General features: G+C 37.2%; 2 protein-coding genes, 1 long non-coding RNA gene and 1 pseudogene across 5 annotated transcripts; all 4 read left to right on the top strand.

Annotated features, from left to right (window-relative positions):
* Positions 1-9,384: 9,384 nt before the first annotated feature.
* LOC120104948 lies at positions 9,385-10,264 on the top strand. Its single transcript, XM_039116931.1, has 2 exons — positions 9,385-9,866; positions 9,946-10,264. Exons 1-2 carry the CDS (start codon positions 9,442-9,444, stop codon positions 10,247-10,249), a joined length of 729 nt encoding a protein of 242 aa, XP_038972859.1. The 5' UTR covers positions 9,385-9,441; the 3' UTR covers positions 10,250-10,264.
* Positions 10,265-11,057: 793 nt separating this feature from the next.
* LOC120104950 lies at positions 11,058-12,489 on the top strand. Its single transcript, XR_005507354.1, has 4 exons — positions 11,058-11,101; positions 11,207-11,608; positions 11,698-12,181; positions 12,303-12,489. It is a non-coding gene; the product is annotated as an uncharacterized LOC120104950 (long non-coding RNA).
* A 745-nt stretch (positions 12,490-13,234) lies between these two features.
* LOC108511009 (kinesin-like protein KIN-14H) lies at positions 13,235-15,229 on the top strand. 3 transcript variants are annotated; one of them, XM_039116950.1, is made up of 5 exons: positions 13,324-13,677; positions 13,759-13,833; positions 14,009-14,155; positions 14,228-14,342; positions 14,685-15,229. In XM_039116950.1, the coding sequence occupies exons 1-5, from the start codon at positions 13,423-13,425 to the stop codon at positions 14,720-14,722; spliced, it is 630 nt and encodes a 209-aa protein (XP_038972878.1). In that variant the 5' UTR covers positions 13,324-13,422; the 3' UTR covers positions 14,723-15,229. The 3 variants fall into 3 exon arrangements, with proteins under 3 accessions (XP_038972879.1, XP_038972877.1, XP_038972878.1); XM_039116951.1 differs by lacking the exon at positions 14,685-15,229 and having other exon boundaries at positions 13,235-13,578; positions 14,228-14,660; XM_039116949.1 differs by lacking the exon at positions 14,685-15,229 and having other exon boundaries at positions 13,320-13,677; positions 14,228-14,450.
* A 6,367-nt stretch (positions 15,230-21,596) lies between these two features.
* Positions 21,597-23,211, top strand: LOC120104946 (annotated as a pseudogene).
* Positions 23,212-23,638: the final 427 nt, after the last annotated feature.

Here is a 23,638-nt window from a genome sequence, read left to right as displayed (position 1 = left end):
TCCCTCAAAAGGATAACAAGGACATATTAGATCTAACTTTTAAAAAAAAGAATTTGTTTAGTTTGATTTGAGAGGAAGTCAAGTACTATATATATATATATAAATAAGAACCACAGTTCTCAATCCTTTTCTTCGTGATTCCAGGATATCACCTACCACCAATGCAACACAGTAAAAGTGCAAGGAAAACAGGATGTTGTATAGTGATGTTCTTATCTTCATCAATAAAACAACTAAAACCAGGGCATTCATCATCAACATACAATGCACATATATTATAATCATCCAACTGTCATAAAAGAGTCCAAAGGAGACAATCGCAATAAGTTAATCCTATCTCTGTCCATGATTGAACTACAATTATGGCTTTAATAGTCAACTTATAGCACATTATCCCCTAGTATTGCAACCATAATATAGGACATCAACATGTAAAGAAAGAAAGTGTAAGATGACACATAGTAGTAATATTACTCTAGTATTTGTCACAAAATTATAAATGATAAAATGTACTTTAGTAACGATTAGAAGATCTTCTAAGTTCTGAGGTTTCATGATTAATCTAAATCCATCTCAGCACCTACTGCTCCATTTGTCACGCAGATAATTATCATGACCTTCTAACAAACACATAAAAACATAAGGAAAAAAAAAAAAAACAAAGGCCATGGTGATGGTGAAGGATTCTAGCATACAATCAGAGACCCATCTCATCCATATCCACAGATCCAGTGTTCACTTTAATCACCAGCACCATTGTCCATCAACTCGTAATCGACGTCTAAATCAACGCTTTAAGTAGATTTTAGACAGCGTCACCATCAACATGGGCTGGAACAGAGGGTCAGGCTTGACCCACGATATGGGGTGGGGCCCATGCAGCCCACACCTGTAATCCATTAATATGTCGCATTATAATAATTCCTTAGTTGACATGACTAATATAAGATATAAGATGTACGATGAATCCACCATTGGATCGTATGATATTCATCACAAGATCTATGTACATCGATGGAAAAATAAAAGCTCGGGATGCTTTGAGATTTATGCCGGATGTGATCCAACAATTAATATCAGGAAAAAAGATCAATCGTTCTCTCGTGCAAAATATACAACTTGAACCTAGGGTTTGCAAGGAACTAACAAAGTAGGTGACAGATTTGGTAGTCTTGTTTCTTCTGCTTCAAGATTTATGTACACGGGTGAAAGAAAAAGTTAGAAATGCTTTAAGATCTACATAGGATACAATCTAACAGTCAATATCATGAAAAAAAAATCAATTATTCTGTTGCGCAAAATATGCAACTTGAAACTAGGGTTTACAAGGAACTAAAGAAGTAGGTTGGGAGGTTTGCTGGTCCCACTTCTGTATGGAATGGATTATTTATATGATATGGATTTTTATACTAGGAGGGTTAAGTTTTTTTTCTTTTTTCTCTCTCTCTCTCTCTATATTCCATACTCCGACTAACTCTAATTATAATTGAATCCTGCCTTCTTATCCATGCGGTAAAGAGTAATTCTATCCGAGGAAGTGCTAAGTTATAGCTCATGCAGAAACATTCACATAATTCTATAATGTAGGGTTGAAATTCCCACTCCTGATTTTACTTTTACCCAATAATTTTTATTCCCTAAATTTTAGGCCAGATAATCCTTACATTCTTGATCCCAATGTCGTAGAGTTTGATACAAGAATTGAAGTTTTGGCTTTTTTTTTCCTGAGAGAGATACAATAATTAAAGATTAATCATATAAATTTGTTCTATCAAAAAATTGCATAAAATTTTGTACAAATTATATATAAAAACTGTTTTATACAAATTTTAGATAATATATCAATACGCACAAATTTTCATTTATTAGTTCCAGAATGGTCATTCCAACCTACAAGCCTGATATTCGACCTATACTTGGCTCGATCCGGATTGATTTCATTTCTATGCTTATATAAATATCTAATAATATGCATAAATACTAAATAGGCTATCAGGATCACTAAGTTCGTATGCTATCGATTCCACTATAATTTTATAGTGGTTGTTACGTTCATAACTTTTGATTGCTGATTGTGTGTTCTAATTACAACTTATATGATTTTATTTTTATAATTTCTTTGATACTTTGATTCATTTCACATATTGTTGTAATAGATCATAGTAAAACCCAAAAAATTATTCTAAAATAGAATATAGTTATCATAATAATTGTCATTAAACTTTATAGAGGGTGGATCTTGGTATAACTGTAAGATTACTCTAATATGATCTAAGGGTCATATACAACATAAAACTGCGTACGCATGACCATCCCCAGGCCTGCGATGGTTAGAGCCCTATGCGCTAGAACTTTAATTGTGGTTAAATTTTATGGCAATACATCACCACTTGCTTAAACTCTTCACGGTTAATAAAAGTTCTAAAATTTCTTGTTATAAATTATTAATTAAATCTGTAAAATAGTGTAATGACAGAAAATCATGTAAACTCGTTGTAATTATATAATATCATTATAGTATGATGACACGTATGATGTGACCTAATGCCTTTCATGCTGTCATTTACCTTCGCTGTGTATAAGTAAAGAGAAAGACTGCATAACTAGCGTATAACATGATTGCGTGTGATGTTTGAACACTCCATTTAATTTAGTTAATGCCATCAAGTATCCGTTTGTATACACCATTTTGTTGACAGGTTCTACGTAGCAGTTGGAAGCTGGTCCTGTATGGGGGTCGGTAGTGTTATTCCAGCTTGTGCCCTCTGAGCAGTGACAGGAACAGGATATCTTTAGAAAATTTCATATAAAACCAAGAAAGAACTAATGAATAGAACTGACTAAATTACTTGTCTCCTGGAGATGCACCACCTTGATGTTATCTTCTCATAACAGTCACCAAGAAAGAGCTCTCACCATGTTCTTCCATCCAGATTCCACCAACCTCCCATCCTCTATTGGTCTTGGTTGCCTTTTCCTTGAAAAAAGAAGATTGAAAACAAAGTAACATTAAAATATAAAGAATGTTGTGTTCTTAAGTCAAGGGAAAGAAAACAATTATTACATTAATATATATTGTTCTAAAGTGGCCTCGTCCATGAAGTAGGTACGCATAACAAAAGACTTTTGATTTCCTTATTTTTTCTTCCATTGATGATGATTGATGGGATCATCAATGCTTCCACATGATCCTTCCACCACGTTGCAACAACATGAGCATCATTCGGTGGTCGTCCCAACAGCAGCCTCCTTAAACTTGTTTGGCTTCTGATCACACTTCCATGATATGAGATCAGGTGTGGGGTTGGGATTGTCTTGCTGGGAACCAGCTCATCAAGATGGATGATGTACCAGAGCATGTAGATTTCTAGGTGGCACCAACAATGGTCATCAAGATTAGCATACACGTATACGTAACCAAATGGAAATTGATGAGGTGATTCTAGTATGGTAAAACGAACAGTAGATCTAGTATTCATGTAGAAATCCCTTTGCTAGTGTCTAGAAAACAACAATATCTTGATTTCAGAGTGTTGATAGATGTGTTGTCTTATAAATTAGATATGGCTTTTTCGAACTCGACAATGTTATGTTTGGAACATAACTCTCTTTAGCCTAAATCAAGATGTAGTACTAGTGCAACAAGAAGATCAACTTGTTGTCTTTTTTTTTCAGAAAAAAATAATTCAAGGTTCCTTCTTGCTTCACTAAGCAAATGAAGGAGAAGGTCACATAACCTAGAGTCAAGTTGAGAATGCTTCATGATTCATAACAAATGTGGACTAAAATACAGTAAAAAAGTAACATAGTTGCACTACCAGCACTTGACATGCATGATACAAGAAGCCGTATCCAATGAAACACACACTCTCTCTCTCTCCTACGTACTCTAGGTATAAAATGTTAGCCATTATTCATTCATATAATGAAAATTATTTAAACATTTATTATTCATTCAACTAAAATAATTTATCTAAAATCAGATCTTTATGTTGTATCTGATGAACGATAAATTGACCAAGTAACACATTGTTTTTTTTACATACCATCAATTATTTCGTGTCACAGTGAGTCCCATGGCAACTGATGTCATCCTCCTGGAAAATAATTCATCCTATTGAAACCTTACACTACAGTAAAAGAATATAACGCCGACGCTTATCTGCCGACACTAGCAAAAAGCGTCGGCAAATTCCTCTCCCGCGCCCAACGTTTCCAACGCTTTGTAGGAGCGTTGGTAATTCGAAGCAATCAACGACGCTTAAAAGCGTCGTTGAGGACCTAACATCAAACGACGCTTTAACGCGTCGTTCTTTTTTCCTAAGACGACGCGTATAAGCGTGGTTAATAATACGACGCTTATAAGCGTCGCCGAAGCCCACTTAATACCCAGCGGCCGACCCCGAGCCCGCAAAATTGCCCTAGTTACTCCCGAGCACCCTCATCTTCCTCGTCTCCGGCGCTGCCTTAGCCCCCATTCCTCGTCTCCGGCGCTGCCTTAGCCCCCATTCCTCGTCTCCGGCGCTACCTCCTCTCCGGCGCGGACCGATCCCAACCCGCTCCGCCGGAGGTATTTTTCTCCTCCTCCCTCCTCTCCCACCATCTCGCTTGTTCTCCTTCTTCTCCTCCTCCTCTTCTTCGGGTGTTCTGGGTTTGTTCTCTTTCTTCTCCTCCTCTTCTTCGGGTGTTCTGGGTTTGCTCCGCCGGAGGTATTTTTCACGAAATTAATCGATTCGTATCTTCTATCGTCGCAGATCCACATCCTCTCCGTCTCAGCGATCGAAGAGAGTTCGCAGCCATTTTCGGCTCCAGCAATCGTATGCTCTCTCTCTCTCTCCCTTTCTTTTGAGCAAGTGGATATTTATCTTGTTTCATTGCTATTGATGTTCTGTTCATTATTCATACTTTGGCATAAATAGCAGATTATGCCTTGATAAAGTTGTGGTTTATATTGCATATTATTCATACTTTTCATCTCCATTATAGCCCTCAAGATCCATGTTGGGAGCTAATCTGATCCCTTAAACCTCGTATGATCCTTATTGAGCTCATTTGGCATCCTCTTCCTACTTAAGTTCTAATGAACAACAACAATGTTTCAGCAAGCATTTGTCCAAGAATTCGACTGAAGTTAAATTACTGCATCAAAATGGTCCGCTTAATGTAGGATAGACCTTCCCACACCAAAATGATCCCCATCCAGTAATGATGTGAGCTCTAGGCCATGATCATGTAAAGCTGAACATCCCAACGTAAGACATCATCTTTAGTTCAGGTGAGTGGGATAAAGGATGCCATGTTGGAGTGGTTCATTTTCTCCATCCTACAGTCCTCCCAGCATCATGCGCTTCCCCAGCCCCATATGCCTAGTGAAAGTTGTGAAGGGCGTATCATGCTGTCCCTTGTTAAAGTAGTACCAAGCTCTTTCTCTAGGCCTCCACTCCACCCAAGCCTTCAAGAGAACCCTCCCTTTTTTATCTTTAAATGATGCCTCTCCTCCCTCTCCCTGGCCTTTGGGGCTTATCTTGCAAACCCAAACACGCCCCCTCCTCCACCCTCCTTTCCTGTTCAAAAGGGTTGGTGCTAGGGTTCAGGATAGGAACCATCAACATTAGCAAATCTATGAATGAAAAGTACTAGATTTCATTCATGAGCTGGCAAGCCTGCGACCATACAAGGCCTGTGCCCAATAGAATGCTTTGTGACATGCAGGTCATTTCCATTATCCATTACCAATAAAAATACCAAGAGGATTAGACTTGCACATGTGTGTGTGTGATTACTCTTTCATTTGTGAGAAATTCAACTCTCATGAGCATGAAACAAGGGGCCCTTCTTCAATCAAGACCTAAGGAAAATTCTTAGGAGAATAAGAAGGGAGATTCAGCCTATGTGAACATATAGAGTCACAAGTTTCATTCTCAAGTCATTATCCTGTAAACATAAAAAGGGTCATAAGTTTTATACTCAGTTTCGTGACTTTGTTTCGTGACTTCTAAATCTTTAAGCAGTGATTTAGTTACCTTACAATTTTCGGTGGTTGTACATAAGGACCATCAGAGTCAATATATCCAAATGGAGGCCACTTGCAGCCCCTTTTGATCACAAAGCTTCTCGGATTTGCTTTTGGTTATGGGTAGTCCAACGATCCTCAAATAATTTCAGCTGAGACTGTCTGTTCATCCTTGAGCAACGAAAAAAAATCTATAGCTTTCTTATGGGATTATTATGTCAGTCTCTTTCCTAAGAGAGCTTTGAGACATATTTTAGGTATGAAGTAACTATTGATAAATATCAACTTAGTGCTTTGAGATCATTGTGTCACTTTTCAGGTTTTCTTATACACCTAGCTGCCATTAATACATAGATCTCTTTGCATACCCCAGTGAGGTTTGTGCATGATTAGTAGATGGTGCCAATATCTGTGGATAAGGAACTTGGAAGTTCTAATTGCTTATGCCTTGCGCGCGCCTTGGCATGCTTTCAAAGTATATGTTGGCAATCTACTGCTTGAAATTGCAAGAGCCTCACAATGAGGTGCGGCAGGCCCTGATCCTGCTACTGCAACGATGACTGTTGACCTTGGTTGTAAGAGCAAAAAGGCTAAAACTCAGTCCTTTTTTTTTGGTAAATAATTGCTGAATAAGCAAAATGGAGTTTTATACAATTAACCCGAGCACATGAAAATAAATATTTAAAAGCATGAAAATTGCAGATGTAAATATGCACATGATGAAGGTAAATATTTCTCATTTCAGAGGAAATGGAATTAAGAATATACGCAGGATAATTTTTGTCTCAAGAATAATTAGCAGGTAGTGAATGCATTCTCTGAATCAGAAGGCTAAGTTTCCATCAATCTTCCTAGTAACTTTATAGTAGAGTGCTGATGATTTTGCTATCTGATAGGAGAAATATTAACTTTGATTTCTTGTATGGACATTACAAACTTATGCATACTTTTATGCATTACTTTGATATAACTTTGATGCATTATGCATTACTTGCCCTTATGCATATTAGATCTTGATTCGTAATATCTTGGATTGGTGCACTTACCCTTATGAGAAATGGTAAGATCAACTTTAGGCTCCTATGAAACTACATATGTGTATGGGAATTGATCAACTCGTGATAGTAGATGTTTGCCAATATTGATTCAATTAGTATCTTCTGACCTGGATTTCAAAACTGGGATCCAAGGAACCTTCAAAATGGTCTAAATTGTAAGGTAGGTTTCTTAACAAGCTATGGTTTTGTTTTGAGAATGATTACAGCGCATTATTTTTGTATTTTGAATGTCAGGCAATATATTGTGAGGTTATAGTAAGTGTCACATGCTTTTCTTCATGCAATTTATATGTAGTCCATCCTTCTAATAGTGTTTATCTTTTTTATATGAACTGCAGTTCAATCGGTATTCTAATAGAATGGACAAAAGTTGGATAAATAAGTTAAAATCTAGTGCTGAATATTTGGATGGAGTTCGGAATTTCATTAAGTTTGCCTTTGAGAAATCTAATATGAACGGAAAAATTTTATGTCCATGTCAAAAATGTGTAAACGGTTCTGCTCTTGATCCAAAAATTGTTGAAGAACATTTGGTATGGAATGGTTTTCTAAAGGGTTATACTGAATGGGTACTCCATGGAGAGTTCATACCTTCATGTAACCAACCCTCCGATCTAGAAGACAACTTCAATTTTGGATGTAGTGACACGGAACAAAATTCCGTAGAAGAAGATGATATAAGGGGCCTACTTAGAGATGCTCTTGGACATAGTATCAGAACTGTAGGAGAAGATGAGCGTGCAGTTATTGATCAGTCCATGCATGTTGAGGAATCTATACAGGCTGATGACACAGCTCATTATGATAACTTGGTGAAAGATTGTGATCAAGAACTGTATCCGAGTTGTAAGAATTTTACGAAGATTTCTTTTCTTCTGCATTTATTACATTTGAAATATTTGAATGGGTGGTCCAGCAAGTCTTTTACCATGCTTCTTTAATTATTAAAGGATGCATTTCCAGAAGGTGTTACTCTGCCATCATCTTTATATGAAGCCAAAAAACTGATAAAAGAGTTGGACCTTGGATATGAGAAGATACACAGTTGTCCGAATGACTGCATTTTATATCGTGGTAAAAATAGGAACCAAGAGTCGTGCCGAATATGTGGAACTTCACAATAGGAAAAACATAAAGATGACGAGAATGATTCGTTGACTGAAGTGGATGCTGCACCGACTAAGAAAAAACTGGCTAAAATTTTGAGGTATTTTTCTCTTATACCAAGATTGAAAAGGATGTTTGCATCACTGAAGATGGCTTCCTCGATGAGATGGCATGACGAAGGCCGTACAAAGGATGGAATGTTACGACACCCAGCGGATAGTCCCGTATGGAAAGCATTTGATGATAGGCATCCCGAATTTGCTTCTGATGCTCGCAGTGTCAGACTGGGTTTAGCTACTGATGGGTTTAATCCCTTTCGAACTATGAGTTCTACATACAGCACTTGGCCGGTTGTTTTGGTTCCATATAATTTACCACCATGGATGTGTATGAAACAGTCTTCACTCATTTTGTCAATGGTTATTCCAGGTGATAAGGGCCCAGGTAATGATATTGATGTTTTTTTGCAGCCTTTAATAGAGGAATTGAAACAGTTATGGGAGGGTATTGATGCATTTGATGCTTTTGCTGGCCAAAATTTCAATTTGCGTGCAGCTCTTATTTGGACTATCAATGATTTTCCTGCATATGCTAATTTATCTGGTTGGAGCACTAAGGGGCGTACTGCATGTCCTTCTTGTGGAGATTCAACCCATTCGTATTGGTTAAAACATGGAGGAAAGTTCTGTTATATGGGCCATCGTCGGTGGTTAGAAGCAAACCATCCATTTCGATTTCAGAATGATCTGTTTGATAGTACCACAGAGTTGCGTTCTGCCCCTATTCCACCAACTGGTACCGAAGTTCTTAGACAAATGCATGGCACAAATTACATACCTGGTAAGGTCTCCAAATGTTTAAAGAAGAGGGGAAGGGAGGATGTTGGTAGCTCATTAAATGAAGGGTTAATATCAGAGATTTTAGAGGATGCTAACTTTTTTGAGAATGATGACAATGTATATGGACAGGAAAATGACGATGACACATTGGTTGCTTCTACACAGAAACAGTTATAGAAAAAAAAGGAGTATTTTTTTTGATTTACCTTATTGGGAGTATAATCTTCTTCGACATAATCTTGATGTCATGCACATAGAAAAGAATGTTTGTGATAACTTGATTGGAATATTGTTAAATCTTGATGGAAAGACCAAAGACAACTTGAAAGCGCGTCTTGATTTGAAAGATATAGGCATAAGACAAGAGCTTCATCCGACAGAGCTTGCCAATGATAAATTTTATATACCTCCTGCATGTTATACAATGTCTACTCAAGAGAAAGATCTTTTTCTAACAGTTCTGAAAAATTTGAAGGTTCCTGATGGGTACTCATCGAATATTTCACGATGCGTAAATCTCAAAGAGCGAAAACTTTCAAATCTTAAAAGTCATGATTGTCACATTTTGATGCAAGATATCTTTCCATTGGCTTTAAGATCGTCAACACCGAAACAAGTTTTTGCAATTGTTTCTCAATTATCATCATTCTTTAAGGCATTATGTTCCAAAGTTCTTGATCCTAAGGAGCTTGATCAATTGGAGTCTAATATTGCACTTACACTATGCAATATGGAAAAGATCTTTCCTCCTGGGTTTTTTACTATTATGGTTCATCTACTCATTCACTTAGCGGCGGAAGCTAAACTTGGTGGCCCGGTTCACTACCGATGGATGTATCCTATTGAGAGGTGATTTTTCTAAACTCTAATATAATTATTTAATAATCAGTTTGATTTTGATATTTATTTTAAAAATTTATTGTTGAAGGTTTCTTATGCGCTTAAAAGATTATGTACGCAATCGAGCCTATCCCGAGGGCTCGATTGCTGAAGGATATATTGCTGAGGAGTGTTTGACATTTTGTTCGAGATATCTTGAAGGAGTTGAAACGGTTTTCAATCGACCTCAAAGGAATTGTGATATCATAGAGAATGCAGATGTTTACAAGTTCTCATCTGGCGGAAGAGTTTTGGGAAAAGTTGAAAGTGTTGTTCTTGACCAGAAATCGTTGGCACAGGCACATCGCTATGTCTTACTTCATATAGACATATTATACTGTGTGCAAATATAGATTGCAAATATAGATTACTAATATAGATTGCAAATATATACATTGAATAATATTATACTGTGTGCTTTTATTTTGGCAGACATATTCTAATATTGGTAGAGCTGCACGAGCATCTCAAACAGTTCCTCATACTTCAGGCTCGAAGAGTTATGCGAGACGTAGAAATGAATTCGTAAGTTTGTTTGAAACTATTTGAAACTCTACTAACATATAGCACGTATCATGATATATAGTTTGGCAATATACTTTCCGTATGTGTAGATAGTAGAGCATGGAAGGGAGCCTGGTGAGGTAGAGTTTTATAAGATGACCCACACTCACCGAGATGGCAGCTTTGTCCAGGACGAGTCGAGAGATATAGTTGTATGTATTCATTTTTTATTTGATCATAATTATTTTATTAATTTTACTTCCTTTAAATTATTAATGTGACTGTTTATTTTTTTGAGAGAGATATAGGAAAGAGCTACAAATCTCATTTCAGAGCGCGTCGGGGAGTCATCATCATCCGACGGGGCCAGTCGCGTCGAGGCTCAGGTCTATGCAGAATTGATGGGCCCAGAACGTTATGGACGCGTGAGGAGTTACGGTATCGGAGTTACCCCCGCTCAGCTGTCTGCAGTGAGCCGATATACCCAAGATGCCAGACAAGGTACTAGCACTGCAGAGGTTTGTAGTTTGAAGACAGAGATGGCACAGTTAAAGCAGTCATATGAGACAAGGATAGAGGAGATGAGGCAGAGTCATATGACTGATATGGCGGAGTTGAAGCAGAGCCAAGAGTTGAAGATACAATCTTTGCAAGATCAGCTTGACCATATTTCATCTTTTTTGCAGAGATTTGCTCCTCCGGTACATAAATAAATATATTTGAATATTTTATATAATTATAATGTATTCTTGTATGAGCGTGATGACTTTCGTATTTTTAGTTTCTAAAGTATTTTTTTCTTGTAGGTTGCTGATACTTCATCTACTCGTAGAGATGATGATGCCGTCGACTCTTGATACATCGTAGATTGTGTACTTACGATTTTGAGATGAATGTTTTTAGATTGTTTTAAATTTTTTTTTTTTTGATACTTACCTCAATTTCCAAAATACGATTATGCCAGAACTTTGATAAGTATAGATCTTGGAAAGGACTTTAATTAGTATGTTCTATGTTGACTTGACAGGAACATGGTTTCCAAAATCTTATGTATAACAATTAGTTTGTAGAGTTTGATCGGTTTAAGATAGATAATGCAGATTCGGTCAACCTCAGCCAAAGGAAGAAACACTATCTAGACACTCCACTCCATTTTAGGTCCTAACAGGCTCCAGGGCCAATAGACCGGTCCCATTACTGGTACAATGGTATAACCCTTGCACTATTGACAAGTCTTCTCGCTCTTTTCTCTGCAAATTAGTGACTGACATGGATCATTTGCTGCTACTTGGTACAGGTCCAGCATCCCAGTAATGCTGAGTTAATCCATAGTGGATTTGCAGGGTGAGAATTTTTAACACGTATTACTATTGCTTGATCAATTGAAGTATTGAATTGGCATCATCCAGCTAAAAAACATGCATTTGTTAGTTATAGAAATTTAAGTTGTATGCCATATTTTAGGTGGTTAATTTTGTTTAATTTGCTTTATGATCACTTTGCAAACTGGCATTTTCTGATTGCAATACAACTTTCTTATATGGTTTACATGGTACTGTTGTGGTAAATGAAGGTGATTCATGTAATGATCGAGGTTAGTGTATGTGCCAGTCTGTATTCAATCTTTGATTTGTAAACCTACTTCACTGATTGACTTCAGTTTTCTAGATGGCCTTTGAATCTGTATTATAGATGCAGGCTAAACTTATGTGTGATTCAAGAATGATAGAGATGTTGCTATAATGTTTGGAATTGTAACCATGGTGCTTCATAATTGAACAGTAAGATGGTCATCCTTTCTTGTGCATGATTCACTTTCCCTGCTAGTTTGACATGCTTGTTGAGTATCCAACTCTCTGATAAAGAGATGCTTATAACACAATTTTCTGGCTTGTTTTGCAGCCGAGTTATTGTTTGCATGTATTCAATGGGCACAACTCCCAGGTGACATCTCTTGATTTTCATCCAAAGAAGACAGATCTCCTCTGCTCTTGTGATGGCAATGGTGAAATTCGGTTATGGAGTGTCAGCCAGTTTTCATGCTCACGTGTTTCTAAGGTTAGTTTTCATGATTATGCTTTTATATGTTCACCTTTGGTTGTAGTCCTCTGAAGATATTCCTCTGTCTTTGTTCCTTCTATTCCTCATGAGAGTATGATGCATTTCTTTTGTTCCTTCTATTCCTCATGAGAGTGGATCACTTAGAGTCATCTGGTGTGAGTTGATGGTTACTTGAGCTTGATCTCAATCTTGCTTAAACTGCAGCGGAGATCCCACTGTTAATTATGATGGATGAAGTTTATTGAACTGCCAATGTCTATAACTCATGTAATATCAAGATTGGAAATGAAATTTTTAAATGAAGAGCGATGTTACTGCTAGAGAGTTGGATTTCATCAGAAGCATCTAGCAATTAGGAAGTTAACAGTTCTAGCATGCTTGACTTATGAAGTCCTTGAGTTTCGCCACTTACAATTTTCCCAAGTGTACCATTTTGGAATTTATTGGGAACTTTTTTCATTCCTGATAACTTTTGATACGAAAAAGGAAGTATAGTTTCTCTGTTGTAGTGATGGACTGCTTCACATATCTACCTCCTTGTTTTAATGTATTCTCATTTCTATTAATCATTTGGAACAAACGGCAGGTATTTCGTACCTTTTCATCAGTTTATATGGTTTGAATAAAATTTTTATAAGCTTTCTAAAGACTTTTGACCTAGCCAGTTTAGGATGATATATCCTTGGTGTCAGAATGGCACATGCAAATTTTAGTCAAGTTATAAAGATATTTTTATTTTGATTGCAGTGATACATACCTGTCTCCTTGTATTAATTAAATGGTGCAATTTCTGCTGTATACATTGTTACGTTCACATTTCTGGAAGGATATAAATTTTCTGCTTGAGTTTGAGAATGAGGGCACGGACAAGATGCTCTTCAATTTGATTTCACATGAGCTCTTACTGCTGCTCCATTGATTTGATAAATGTCATTTTATCATTATTTTTATATTTATAATTATGTCACTAAAGACCCATAGCTTTTTATGTTGGATGTTCTTCCAGTCATCTCAGCAAGAGGCTATTAAACAGAAAGAAGAGTTAATGAAGGAAGTAGGTTGCCTTAGAAGTGAATTGCATCAAGTAAGAGATGAACGCGATCATACATTAGCCCAGGTGCAAAATTTAAGTGTTGAAATTGCAAATTATGAAGAAATGACTGGAAAGTCCTCAAAGGCTTTGGATAGCTTAACAACAAAATCTACTGCCCTTGATGTTTGTTGTATCTTCTCGTTTATTTTGAAAGTTGTGTATTTGCTATTATGACTATTTATTTTTTAAATTATATATTTGCAGGAAACGTGCTCTTCCCAAAGAGAGCAGATACAGGTATTGCAGCATCAGCTTGCTGCAGCAAATGAAAAGTTGAAGGTTAGTGACAGCTGAGTTTCGAGAATTGTAATATCTGACTTTGTAGCAATATTTGATATTCTTGTTCCATGCCTTAGGGAAAGGAACTTGTTTTGGCAGCAGTAAAGCAAGAAACATCTTTTCAATGTTATTTAGCTATTTCAGTCAGTTTTAACAACTCTGTTTATTTTTCTAGATGGCTGATTTGACTGCCATCGAGACAATGACAGAATATAAAGGACAGAAGAAGACTGCAAAAGATTTGCAAGATCGTCTTGCAGATGCAGAGCCTCAAATCTTGGAAGCAGAGAAATTGCGCAAAAAGCTGCACAACACCATACTGGTACTTATGTTACTTATTGTGGCTGATTATTTTTGCCAATAATTTTGGTGCTAAATCTTCTTCGTTCTGTAGGAACTGAAAGGAAATATCCGAGTGTTTTGTAGAGTACGCCCTGTTTTACCTGGCAGTGATTGTGGTGGCACAGAGGGTTCAGTTGTTTCTTATCCTACATCACTTGAATCTCTTGGTACGCCCTGTTTTGTAGAGTACGCCCTGTTTCTTATCCTACATCCTACAGAGGGGTCAGTTGTTTTTTGGTATTAGTCTGGACTTTCATATTCTCTAATGTTCTTGCGGTGACTTAACCTAGGTTTTCCACTCTGATCATTTTGTTGCCTGGCCAGTTCTACCGATTCTCTTATCCTTTTGACCCCTAATGGTGGCTCTGATGCCATTCTTGTATTACATCTCTAATATGCAGCATCTACTTCATGCCATTTTATTATTTGTTTAACAAGTGCCACCTTTATTTGATTTTTTCTGGTGATGGCATGCTGAATTTAAGAAAATGAATTGTCTGTTGTTGCAGGTATGCATATTTGCTTATGGGCAAACAGGTTCTGGTAAAACTTATACAATGATGGGCACACCAGAACCGCCTGAGCAGAAAGGGCTTATACCCCGATCTCTGGAGCAAATATTCAGAGGATGGAAATATTCAGCCAATCTCTACAAAGTCAGGGATGGAAATACAAAATGCAGGTCGAGTTTTTTGGGACATTCTTGAGACCCAACCCTTTTGCCTTTCAACTCTGGCATGGGTGTCAGAGGACTGTTGAAAAAAGACTTTCAACAAATATTATAAAGATGACATTGGTATGAGAGTTGACCAAATCAAGGCTACGGTTTCGTTTAATAAGCTGAATGTATCTTGCATCATTTTTTTGAAATGCTTATACCTTCTGCTTGTTATTTTAACCAAGCCAGTTATGACTTCTGCTCCGTAGAGCTAAGAGTGAATTTTTATGTTGAGCAAATTTGTGAATTTAATGAATAGAATCTTGCATGTGAAATAACTGCCATTCCAAGAGAACATCATTAAGTTGTAGGAACTTTTTATGGAAGTTATACTCCAGCCCCTTCCATTGTTAGCCATGTGAACACTTTTTTTTTGTTGAGTTTGTTTTACATTGAAACTACAATATGACAATTGAAACATATGTATTACTCTGCATGTATTACTCTGCCATTCCAAGAACATCATTAAGTTGTAGGAACTTTTTATGGAAGTTATACTCCAGCCCCTTCCATTGTTAGCCATGTGAATGATTTTTTTTTTGTTGAGTTTGTTTTACGTTGAAACTACAATATGACAATTGAAACATATGTATTATACATAAAATTTCATTTGGACTGAAATTGAATGGTTGCCAGGAAAGTGCTTGACTCAGAAGCTTCTGAAAAAGAAGCCAAAGAAGGGCTCAAAGAATTTTGTATACAGGTTTAACATTTGTTTCTACGAATTTGTTAAAAAAAAAAAATGCTATTGCCGACGCTTAAAAGCATCGGCAATAACTCTTCCGGCACAGGTATACCAAAGCACAAAAGCATCGGTAATACAAGAACCACCGACGCTTAAAAGCGTCGGTAATAGACCGACGCATAAAAGCGTCGGAAAAATTGCCTTTGCCGACGCGTTTAAAAGCGTCGGGTTATCTGCCGACGCTGACGAAACGCGTCGGAACGAAAATCCTCCACGCCCACCTGCCCGACGATTTCGTCACGCTTTTGGACGCGTGGGGAGGAAAATTTCCGACGCGTATAAGCGTCGGTAAAAGCTCTGCAAAGCGCCGGAAAAAATTACTTCTTTTGTAGTGTTAACACTAGTACTTGCATATCCGATAAGCTAAGTCTGGCCAATGTCACCCTCATGGTTGGCTTTCAAGTCATCCTCCTAGTTTTTGGCGTCCTGTACTGAGTTCGTTGTTCCTTCCCATTCTTCTTGTTTGAATTTTAAGGAATGACCTACCACCAATGGCAAGGTGGGATCCTCACATCTTGCTCGAGATTGATAAATAGAACTCCCTATATGTTATAATAATTATACCACTGGATGCATGTACATTAAAGAATTTTTTATATAATTTTCAGTTTTTTACTATAGTAAAAGTTAGTTTCTTAAGTCAGGCTCAATGGTCAAATTTACTGTAGTTGTTAGTTCTTAATCCTCATAGTCCTTTTGCACTCATCGTTATTCTTTGTCAAGCTCTAGTTCTAACTTGAGGACTCTCTTTATCCCTCTACTCCTTGCAGTTCCATGTAATCGAATCTTGTTAAATCGAATCTTGTTACGCTATGCTTAATTCGAATTTTTGTTCTTTTCTTCTCCAAGGTGGGACCGGAAAGAGAGCAAACCTAATGAAGCAGAGAAAGAGCCTATGAAATGTGATTGAATCAAAGTTGGATAGGTTTGCGACAATTTCTTTTTTGCTTAATTGGATTGAGACAACTCCCTATTGAACCCCATAATCCCCCAAAACCCATGCATTCTTAGCCTCTCTTTAGCCATTCCTGACATTCATTTTGAGCTACCATGTCTACCTGCAGCACTATTCTATCATAGAAACTGCCATTTCCCATTCCTATATTGCAGCAGCCTAGCCACGTAACCTGTCGATGTAGAAGGGTTGTTCCAATTGCTCAGGGCTTGTGTGGATGTTCCTATAGGATTGGATTCAGAATCCTATAGAAATCAGACTAACTGGCCCATCTATCTTATATATTCTAAGAGTTTGTCTAAACCTAGTCAGATCCTAAGCCTTTGGGCTACAAGAATAAAAAAAAAACTTATGGAGTTCTTTTTCTATTCTTCTTATAGGATTTGAGCTGGGCATGATTTGGTCGATACAAGGTCATGCTTAAATAGATGGCCCGATCCATAAATCCTACAAAATTTTTAATTTAATCATGTAGGGATATCCAAACATACCCTCGTTGTATCCAAGATTCTGCAGTAGCTGCACCAGGCGGTGGAGATATTGATCTAAGGATAGGATCTCCGATCATTGTCGTGGAGGCTCGACTGATGTTGAAGACTGTTAGCTCAATATCTACCTTGAGAGTCAACTCTAAACTAGTCAAGTCAGGAGATGTGGGAAGGTAGAAGGACTTGTCTCTAACATTTTTTTATTAATATTATTACAATAATATGCAATAGTAATTCTATACTATTGTCATTTATCAAAGTGATTTGCCTAACCATTATCTAGAAATTAAAGTATTGCCCATTATTGAATTATTACAGATTTTATTAGTTTTTCATGAATTCTTTAGTGCTTATCTAAGGAATAATATGGATTACAAGTTCGTTCCATTATTATAAATGGTGACATTCTATCCACTATGGTCTTTTTGGCTTCTTCTATGCTTGTTCTAGATGAACTTATATGAATATATATATCAATAAGTTCATATAACCATTTTTCTATTTTTACAAAAAGAAGATTGTTATCCTAATTAGTTTTAATATATCTCAGCATGTTACTAGAGACGTCCACTCTGTCCTAATAGCAAATATATGAAAATCCCATATGCAAATGCACAGGGTGCTGCATAAATTTTTTAAGATTCATCATGACTTAGGTTTCTCTCAGGTTAATGCTTGTAAATGGATGATAAATTTAGTACATAATTATCACAGTAATTACTAGAAAAATGGTATGTGCACTGCACTTTTCGCAAAATAATGGTTGTGAAAAAACACGATAAATTGTTTTAATAAATTTTATTTTTTTCTAGAAGAAACGAACATGCATATAACAAAACTAGATAAACTTAAATTTAAGAAAACAAAATTACAAATAGAATTGATAAAATATAACAAACAAACAATTATGATATAAAATAAAAATTAAAATATAATAATAATTTATAGCAAAAGAGTAAACAATGAATCACTTGTAAAATATAAAAATTGCTGAAGATTTGCTGTCAGGAGGAGAGCCTTGAATGTGAGGAAGACGGTTGGAGAGTAGACTTCAATGCACTTCTTCCTTCTTTTTCTTGTAATTACTCTAGAGAGGCTTTGGTTGGTGGAAATCCCTTTTGCTTTGAATGGAGTCTCTCTTTCTTCCTCTATTACTGTTCACTCAGGCTATTTAAGCCATTCCCAACGAAAAATAGCCGTTAGACACAGATTGATGGCCGTTCTGCACACTCTGCAACTCCTGACAAAGTGTCCGTTGGGATCGGAGTCGACTCGCTCGATCAGGAGTCGACTTGGCTGTTGCTGGAGTCGACTCATGCTTTACTGGAGACGACTCGGCCACTGTTCAAAATTTGAAATAGAGTGCCGTCCCGTTTTGGAGTCGACTCGGCTGAACCTGGAGTCGACTCGCCAATTGTCCAGAGATGACTTTCCCTTCTGGAGACGACTCGATCTTCAGGAATCCAAAAATCATCCTCTCGGTTTTGCTTCCTCGAGTCGACTCGAATTCTCTTAGAGTCGACTCGGCTCTCAGAGCCGGAAAGACAAGTCTTCTATCTTTGAACTTGAACTGTCTCGGAGTCGACTCGAACTTTGCGGGAGTCGACTCGGCTCTCAGACACCGAAATACCGATCTTTTGTCTTTGGAGTTGAACTGCCTCGGAGTCGACTCGGACTTTGCGGGAGTCGACTCGGCTCTCAGACACCGAAGTACCGGTCTTCTGTCTTTGGAGTTGAACTGCCTTGGAGTCGACTCGGACTTTGCGGGAGTCGACTCGGCTCTCAGACACCGAAGTTGGCTCTCTGACTTTTAGCCTTGCATTTCTTTGAGAGTCGACTCTTGCTTCCTTAGGAGTCGACCTGCCAATCCGTCGGAGTCGACTCGAGTTCTTCGGGAGTCGACTCGGCTCTCAGAGTCCAAAATGGCTTCTCTGTCTTTCTGTCTGTTACTCCATGGAGTCGACTCGTACTTTGCTGGAGTCGACTCGGCAAGCATCGGAGTCGACTCTAATTCTTCAGGAGTCGACTCGGTGACAGGGTCTGAGAGTTATCTTTCTGTCCGGCTGTCTGTTCTCAGTCGGAGTCGACTCGTAATGTGCCGGAGTCGACTCGAGCTTGTGCCGGAGTCGACTCGAGCTTGGAGTCGACTCGTAATCTTCCGGAGTCGACTCGAGATTCAGACTTTGGTTCAAATTGATTTCTATACTTAGCCAAAGTGTATTGAACCAAAGCTAGAGACACTTAAACATAAATTCACAAATATTTGACTGAAACACTAGATTGAATTCATTAGTATAACATAAGATATACTCAAATGCTTTGAGCTCATCAAAATCAAATAGGGTTATGATCAATCACTCCACAACTACACAAAAGTGGTCAATCAGCGATAAAATATTTTGCTACAAATTATAATTTGTCACTTATAAGTACCATGCACAAGACAACGAAATAAAATATTTGTCATGAAATATCATTTTAGTAGTATTTTTAGCAACAAAATTATATTTTGACGCTAGTGGTGCCAAATACTTCCAGTCTGATATTTTTGTGGTAATTTTATTGGCCATAATTTATAATTTTTTTGCAACAAAAAATTATTATCATGAATACCATGAATTTTAATGACAATATAATTTTTATCATGAATGAATTATTAATTTAAATGACGATATTAGAATCATTCCCAAATATATACTTGTGGGTAAAAGAATATATTTTCTATTTTTAGGTGAGGAAAATATTTCATCACTGAAGATTTCTTTAATGGTGATGCGTACAATTTTGTTGCATAATGTAGGCTATCTAATGATAAAATAGTATTTCATCATTTATTCTTTAGCATATAAATTTATGATAAAAATTATTTTTGTCCCTAATTATCTAATTAACTATTAATAATGATAATATTTCATAGTTAAACATATATTTATTGGTAATGTATATATGTTTATTGCAGAATGCTAATTATTTAATGACAAATTTGATTTTTATCACATTTACATTATTGTATAACTTTTATGATGAAATAGTTTTCTTTGCAGATTATTTATATATTTTAGTGATGATAGAATTTCATCATTAAATATATATCTGTTGCAAAATACAAAGTTTTTTTTTGCAGAATATTGATCATTTAACAACAAAATGAAAGTTATCATCTATATATCATTGTATAACTATAGTTTGAGAAAAAAAACATGAATTATTTCTCTTTAAAGAACTTTACAAAAAATATATACAATTATATAAATATGTTGAAATTTTTTAAATATTTTAAAAATATTATAAAGATTAAAATAAAGCTATTTAACTTTTATTTTTTGTTAAAAATAAAAGATTTGAATTTTATAAAAATAATTAATTATTAAAATATTAATAATTTCATACATTTGTAATAATTATATTTTATAATGTGAATAAGTTTTCAATAAGTATAACAAACTATAATTTTTTATGATAAACTGAATTTATCAAAGTGGTTGAGTAGTACGTAACAAACTAAAAGCCTTTGGTCATGTTCCAAACCAACTTGACTAGACTACCTTAGTTCCAACTCTTAAAATATGTTAAGATACTTTCAAATTGACTCAGTTAGCTCCCTTATACAGTGTTCACTACTTCAAACTTAGCTATTATTTTTGCTTAAAGTCGTATCATCACCGTCATGAGCTCCCTTATACGGTGTATGCTACTTGAGCCTTAGCTATCATTTTCACTTAAAATTGTATTATCATCGTCATGCCCTAGCCTTATCGTCATGCCCTAGCCTTACCACATGGCTAAATGTGCACATAATACTCAAGTGCCAACATTAGTTAAGATGTAGTGTAAATAGAGATGCAACTATTCTCTGATGTAAAATGAAGCGGAGCCCATCTTTTGTTAACTCTGGTGAATAATGAAAATAGATTCCTTCATTCGCTTGCAAAGGCTAGGAACGAATGAAGGATAAGACACCAAATCTCCTAACATGACTAGACAATGCCATAAATGGCATGGAGGCAGGTCCAACCTCTCCATGGCTGGCCACAACAAAGAAGGAAGGGAGGCGGGTGATATCCAAGGTTTATTCCTCAAGTATTCCAGCAAAAAATGAAAATAATAAAGGAAAAAGGGAAAAGAAATAGAATGAAAAAGGGGTTCTACTTTTGGCCGCAACATATTTCACATATTGACAAAATATATTGTTACCATCTATGAATGCTAACCATGCATTGACACCTAGATATCTTATAAAAAGAGGGCTATGGTTTCTCTTCTCAACAAACCACTGAGTAAACTTGGTTTCCAAAAGCTTTGGTAAGCCTATTTTCCCTCTATTTTTGGGGTATTATGCAGGTTTCATCTACACATATTTTTAATTTTCTCTTAGTTGCATATATGTTCCATGCTTCCAATTGACTAGGGAGTCATGGGAATGAGTTAATATAAAGTTTTTATTTTATTAATGGGCAGTACTTGGTGTCCAATAACTAACAAAGAGATAAAGGACGATAGGAGCGTGTCGTATCCATGGAGAATGTGCTATTCCTTTTCTTGCTACTTTCGGTGTTGTTATCTCAAGCTTCAGTATTCATGCTGGTATTCTGCTGAACTTCATGAACTTTGTTATATGACTAACTGGGTAGTTAAATAGTATGGTCCATGTTTACCGATTCGTTGTCGCTAACAATGTTATCAAAATTGCTATTTGTCACCATTCTAGCAAAATCTTCTGGTTGTAATTTCGTATCATATGTATTGTAATATATATTATATTATATCAGCCAATATAATAAAGGTTGAGATACCTATAATTGACAAAACATTGATGTTTAGATTTTTGAGATTAGTTTGTATGTAAGGTTGGTGAATGGTGCAGGAGCTCAGGTCATTGGCATAAACTATGGCTTGTTAGGCGACAACCTCCCCCCACCGGACCAAGTGGCGGGTCTCTTAAAATCTCGGAATATCAAATTCATCCGCCTCGTTGACCCCAACCCAACTGTTCTTACCGCCCTCTAGAACTCAGGCATCTGTGTCGTACTCGGTGCCCTCAACAATGACCTCCCAAGCCTCGCCAACGATGCAACCTTCGCCACTAGCTGGGTCCAAACCAATGTAATTCCCTACGTCCAAGCTGGCACAATCTTCCGCTACATCACTGCTGGCAATGAGGTCATCCCCGGCGACCTTGCCAGTTATGTCCTCCCTACTATGCAAAATCTCGACGCTGCCCTCACTGCAGCTAATCTCAACGTTCCTGTCTCCACTGTCGTTCACAATATTATCCTCAGCATGTCATTCCCACCATCCCAAGCTGCATTCAATGACCAATCGTCTGCAGGATTCTTGAAGTCGAAGAATGCACCACTCCTCATCAATATATACCCATATTTTGCGTACGCAGCCCAACCAGAGGATGTGCCGCTCGACTATGCAGTACTCTTCACTGCGTCCGACACAGTTGTCGTCGATGATTCGTTGAATTACAACAATCTTTTTGATGCGTCACTTGATAGCATATATGCCGCGTTGGAGAAGGCAGGTTATCCGGATCTTACTCTGGTGGTGGCAGAGACTGGGTGGCCGTCTGGTGGTGGTCCCACCTATACGACCGTGGAGAATGCTAAGACGTATATTAACAACACAGTGGCACATGTGACCAGCAGCACAGGGACACCTAGGAGGCCGGGGAACGCAATAGAGACTTATATTTTTGCCATGTTTAATGAGGACTTGAAGCCTGATGGAATTGAGCATAACTGGGGGATATATAATCCTGATGCGGGGTCAGAACCCCGACACCAGCCCACACACCGGCCGAGCAGGGAAAGCATCCGCGTCCTCGCCGAGGTATTGTCCGCTCTGGGATTGCCGCTTCGGGTCTCGGCGGGAGGTCGCCCAGGGCCGTGGCCCAATGACAATCACCGCCGAGCCCTGACGGCGCGGGGGGCCGCGGAGGTACTACCCCTACCCTCACGGTTTTGTCCTACAAAAGGGCCCTCGGTAAGGAGAGGTTATTGAGCCCCCCATTTTAAGGCACAGACCTTTCCGCTGATTAGCCGATGTGGGACTAAACTGGGAACCCCATCCCACAACAAATCCAAATATGACTGAAGTATACCATGTCGACTTTCCATATTAGTGTGGATAGGATAAAGGGTTAGTGAATAAATAGTGAAAAGGGCAACGATTGGATTTAGTTATTTGGAATAAATTACTAAGATTATGAGAATTAATGATATCCATGCAAAGCATGGGGAGATCATGGCAATTTAAATATAAATTTATGTAATAGAAGGATATATATATTTCAAGACAATAGTCAGTAATTTTATTATTCTTTTTTCTCCTAATATATTCAACACTATGACACCGACTAGCACATCTAATGTAGAAAGAAACAGTTCCAATGCAACATAACAGATTTTATTATAGAGTGTAACATACTTTTTTTATAGATGATTTTATCAGATTTTTTTGCATGTCAAATTTAGGAGGGTTCAACATGGTTTTTTGCAAGTATTGATTTATTGAATATGTTTTGTTTTTAATAGAATGTTAAATATTTA

Source organism: Phoenix dactylifera, unplaced genomic scaffold, assembly GCF_009389715.1.
Source record: "Phoenix dactylifera cultivar Barhee BC4 unplaced genomic scaffold, palm_55x_up_171113_PBpolish2nd_filt_p 000146F, whole genome shotgun sequence".
Lineage (NCBI taxonomy): Eukaryota > Viridiplantae > Streptophyta > Magnoliopsida > Arecales > Arecaceae > Phoenix > Phoenix dactylifera.
The sequence above is the reverse complement of the archived record's forward strand: the minus strand, read 5'-3'. Positions and strand labels throughout refer to the sequence as shown.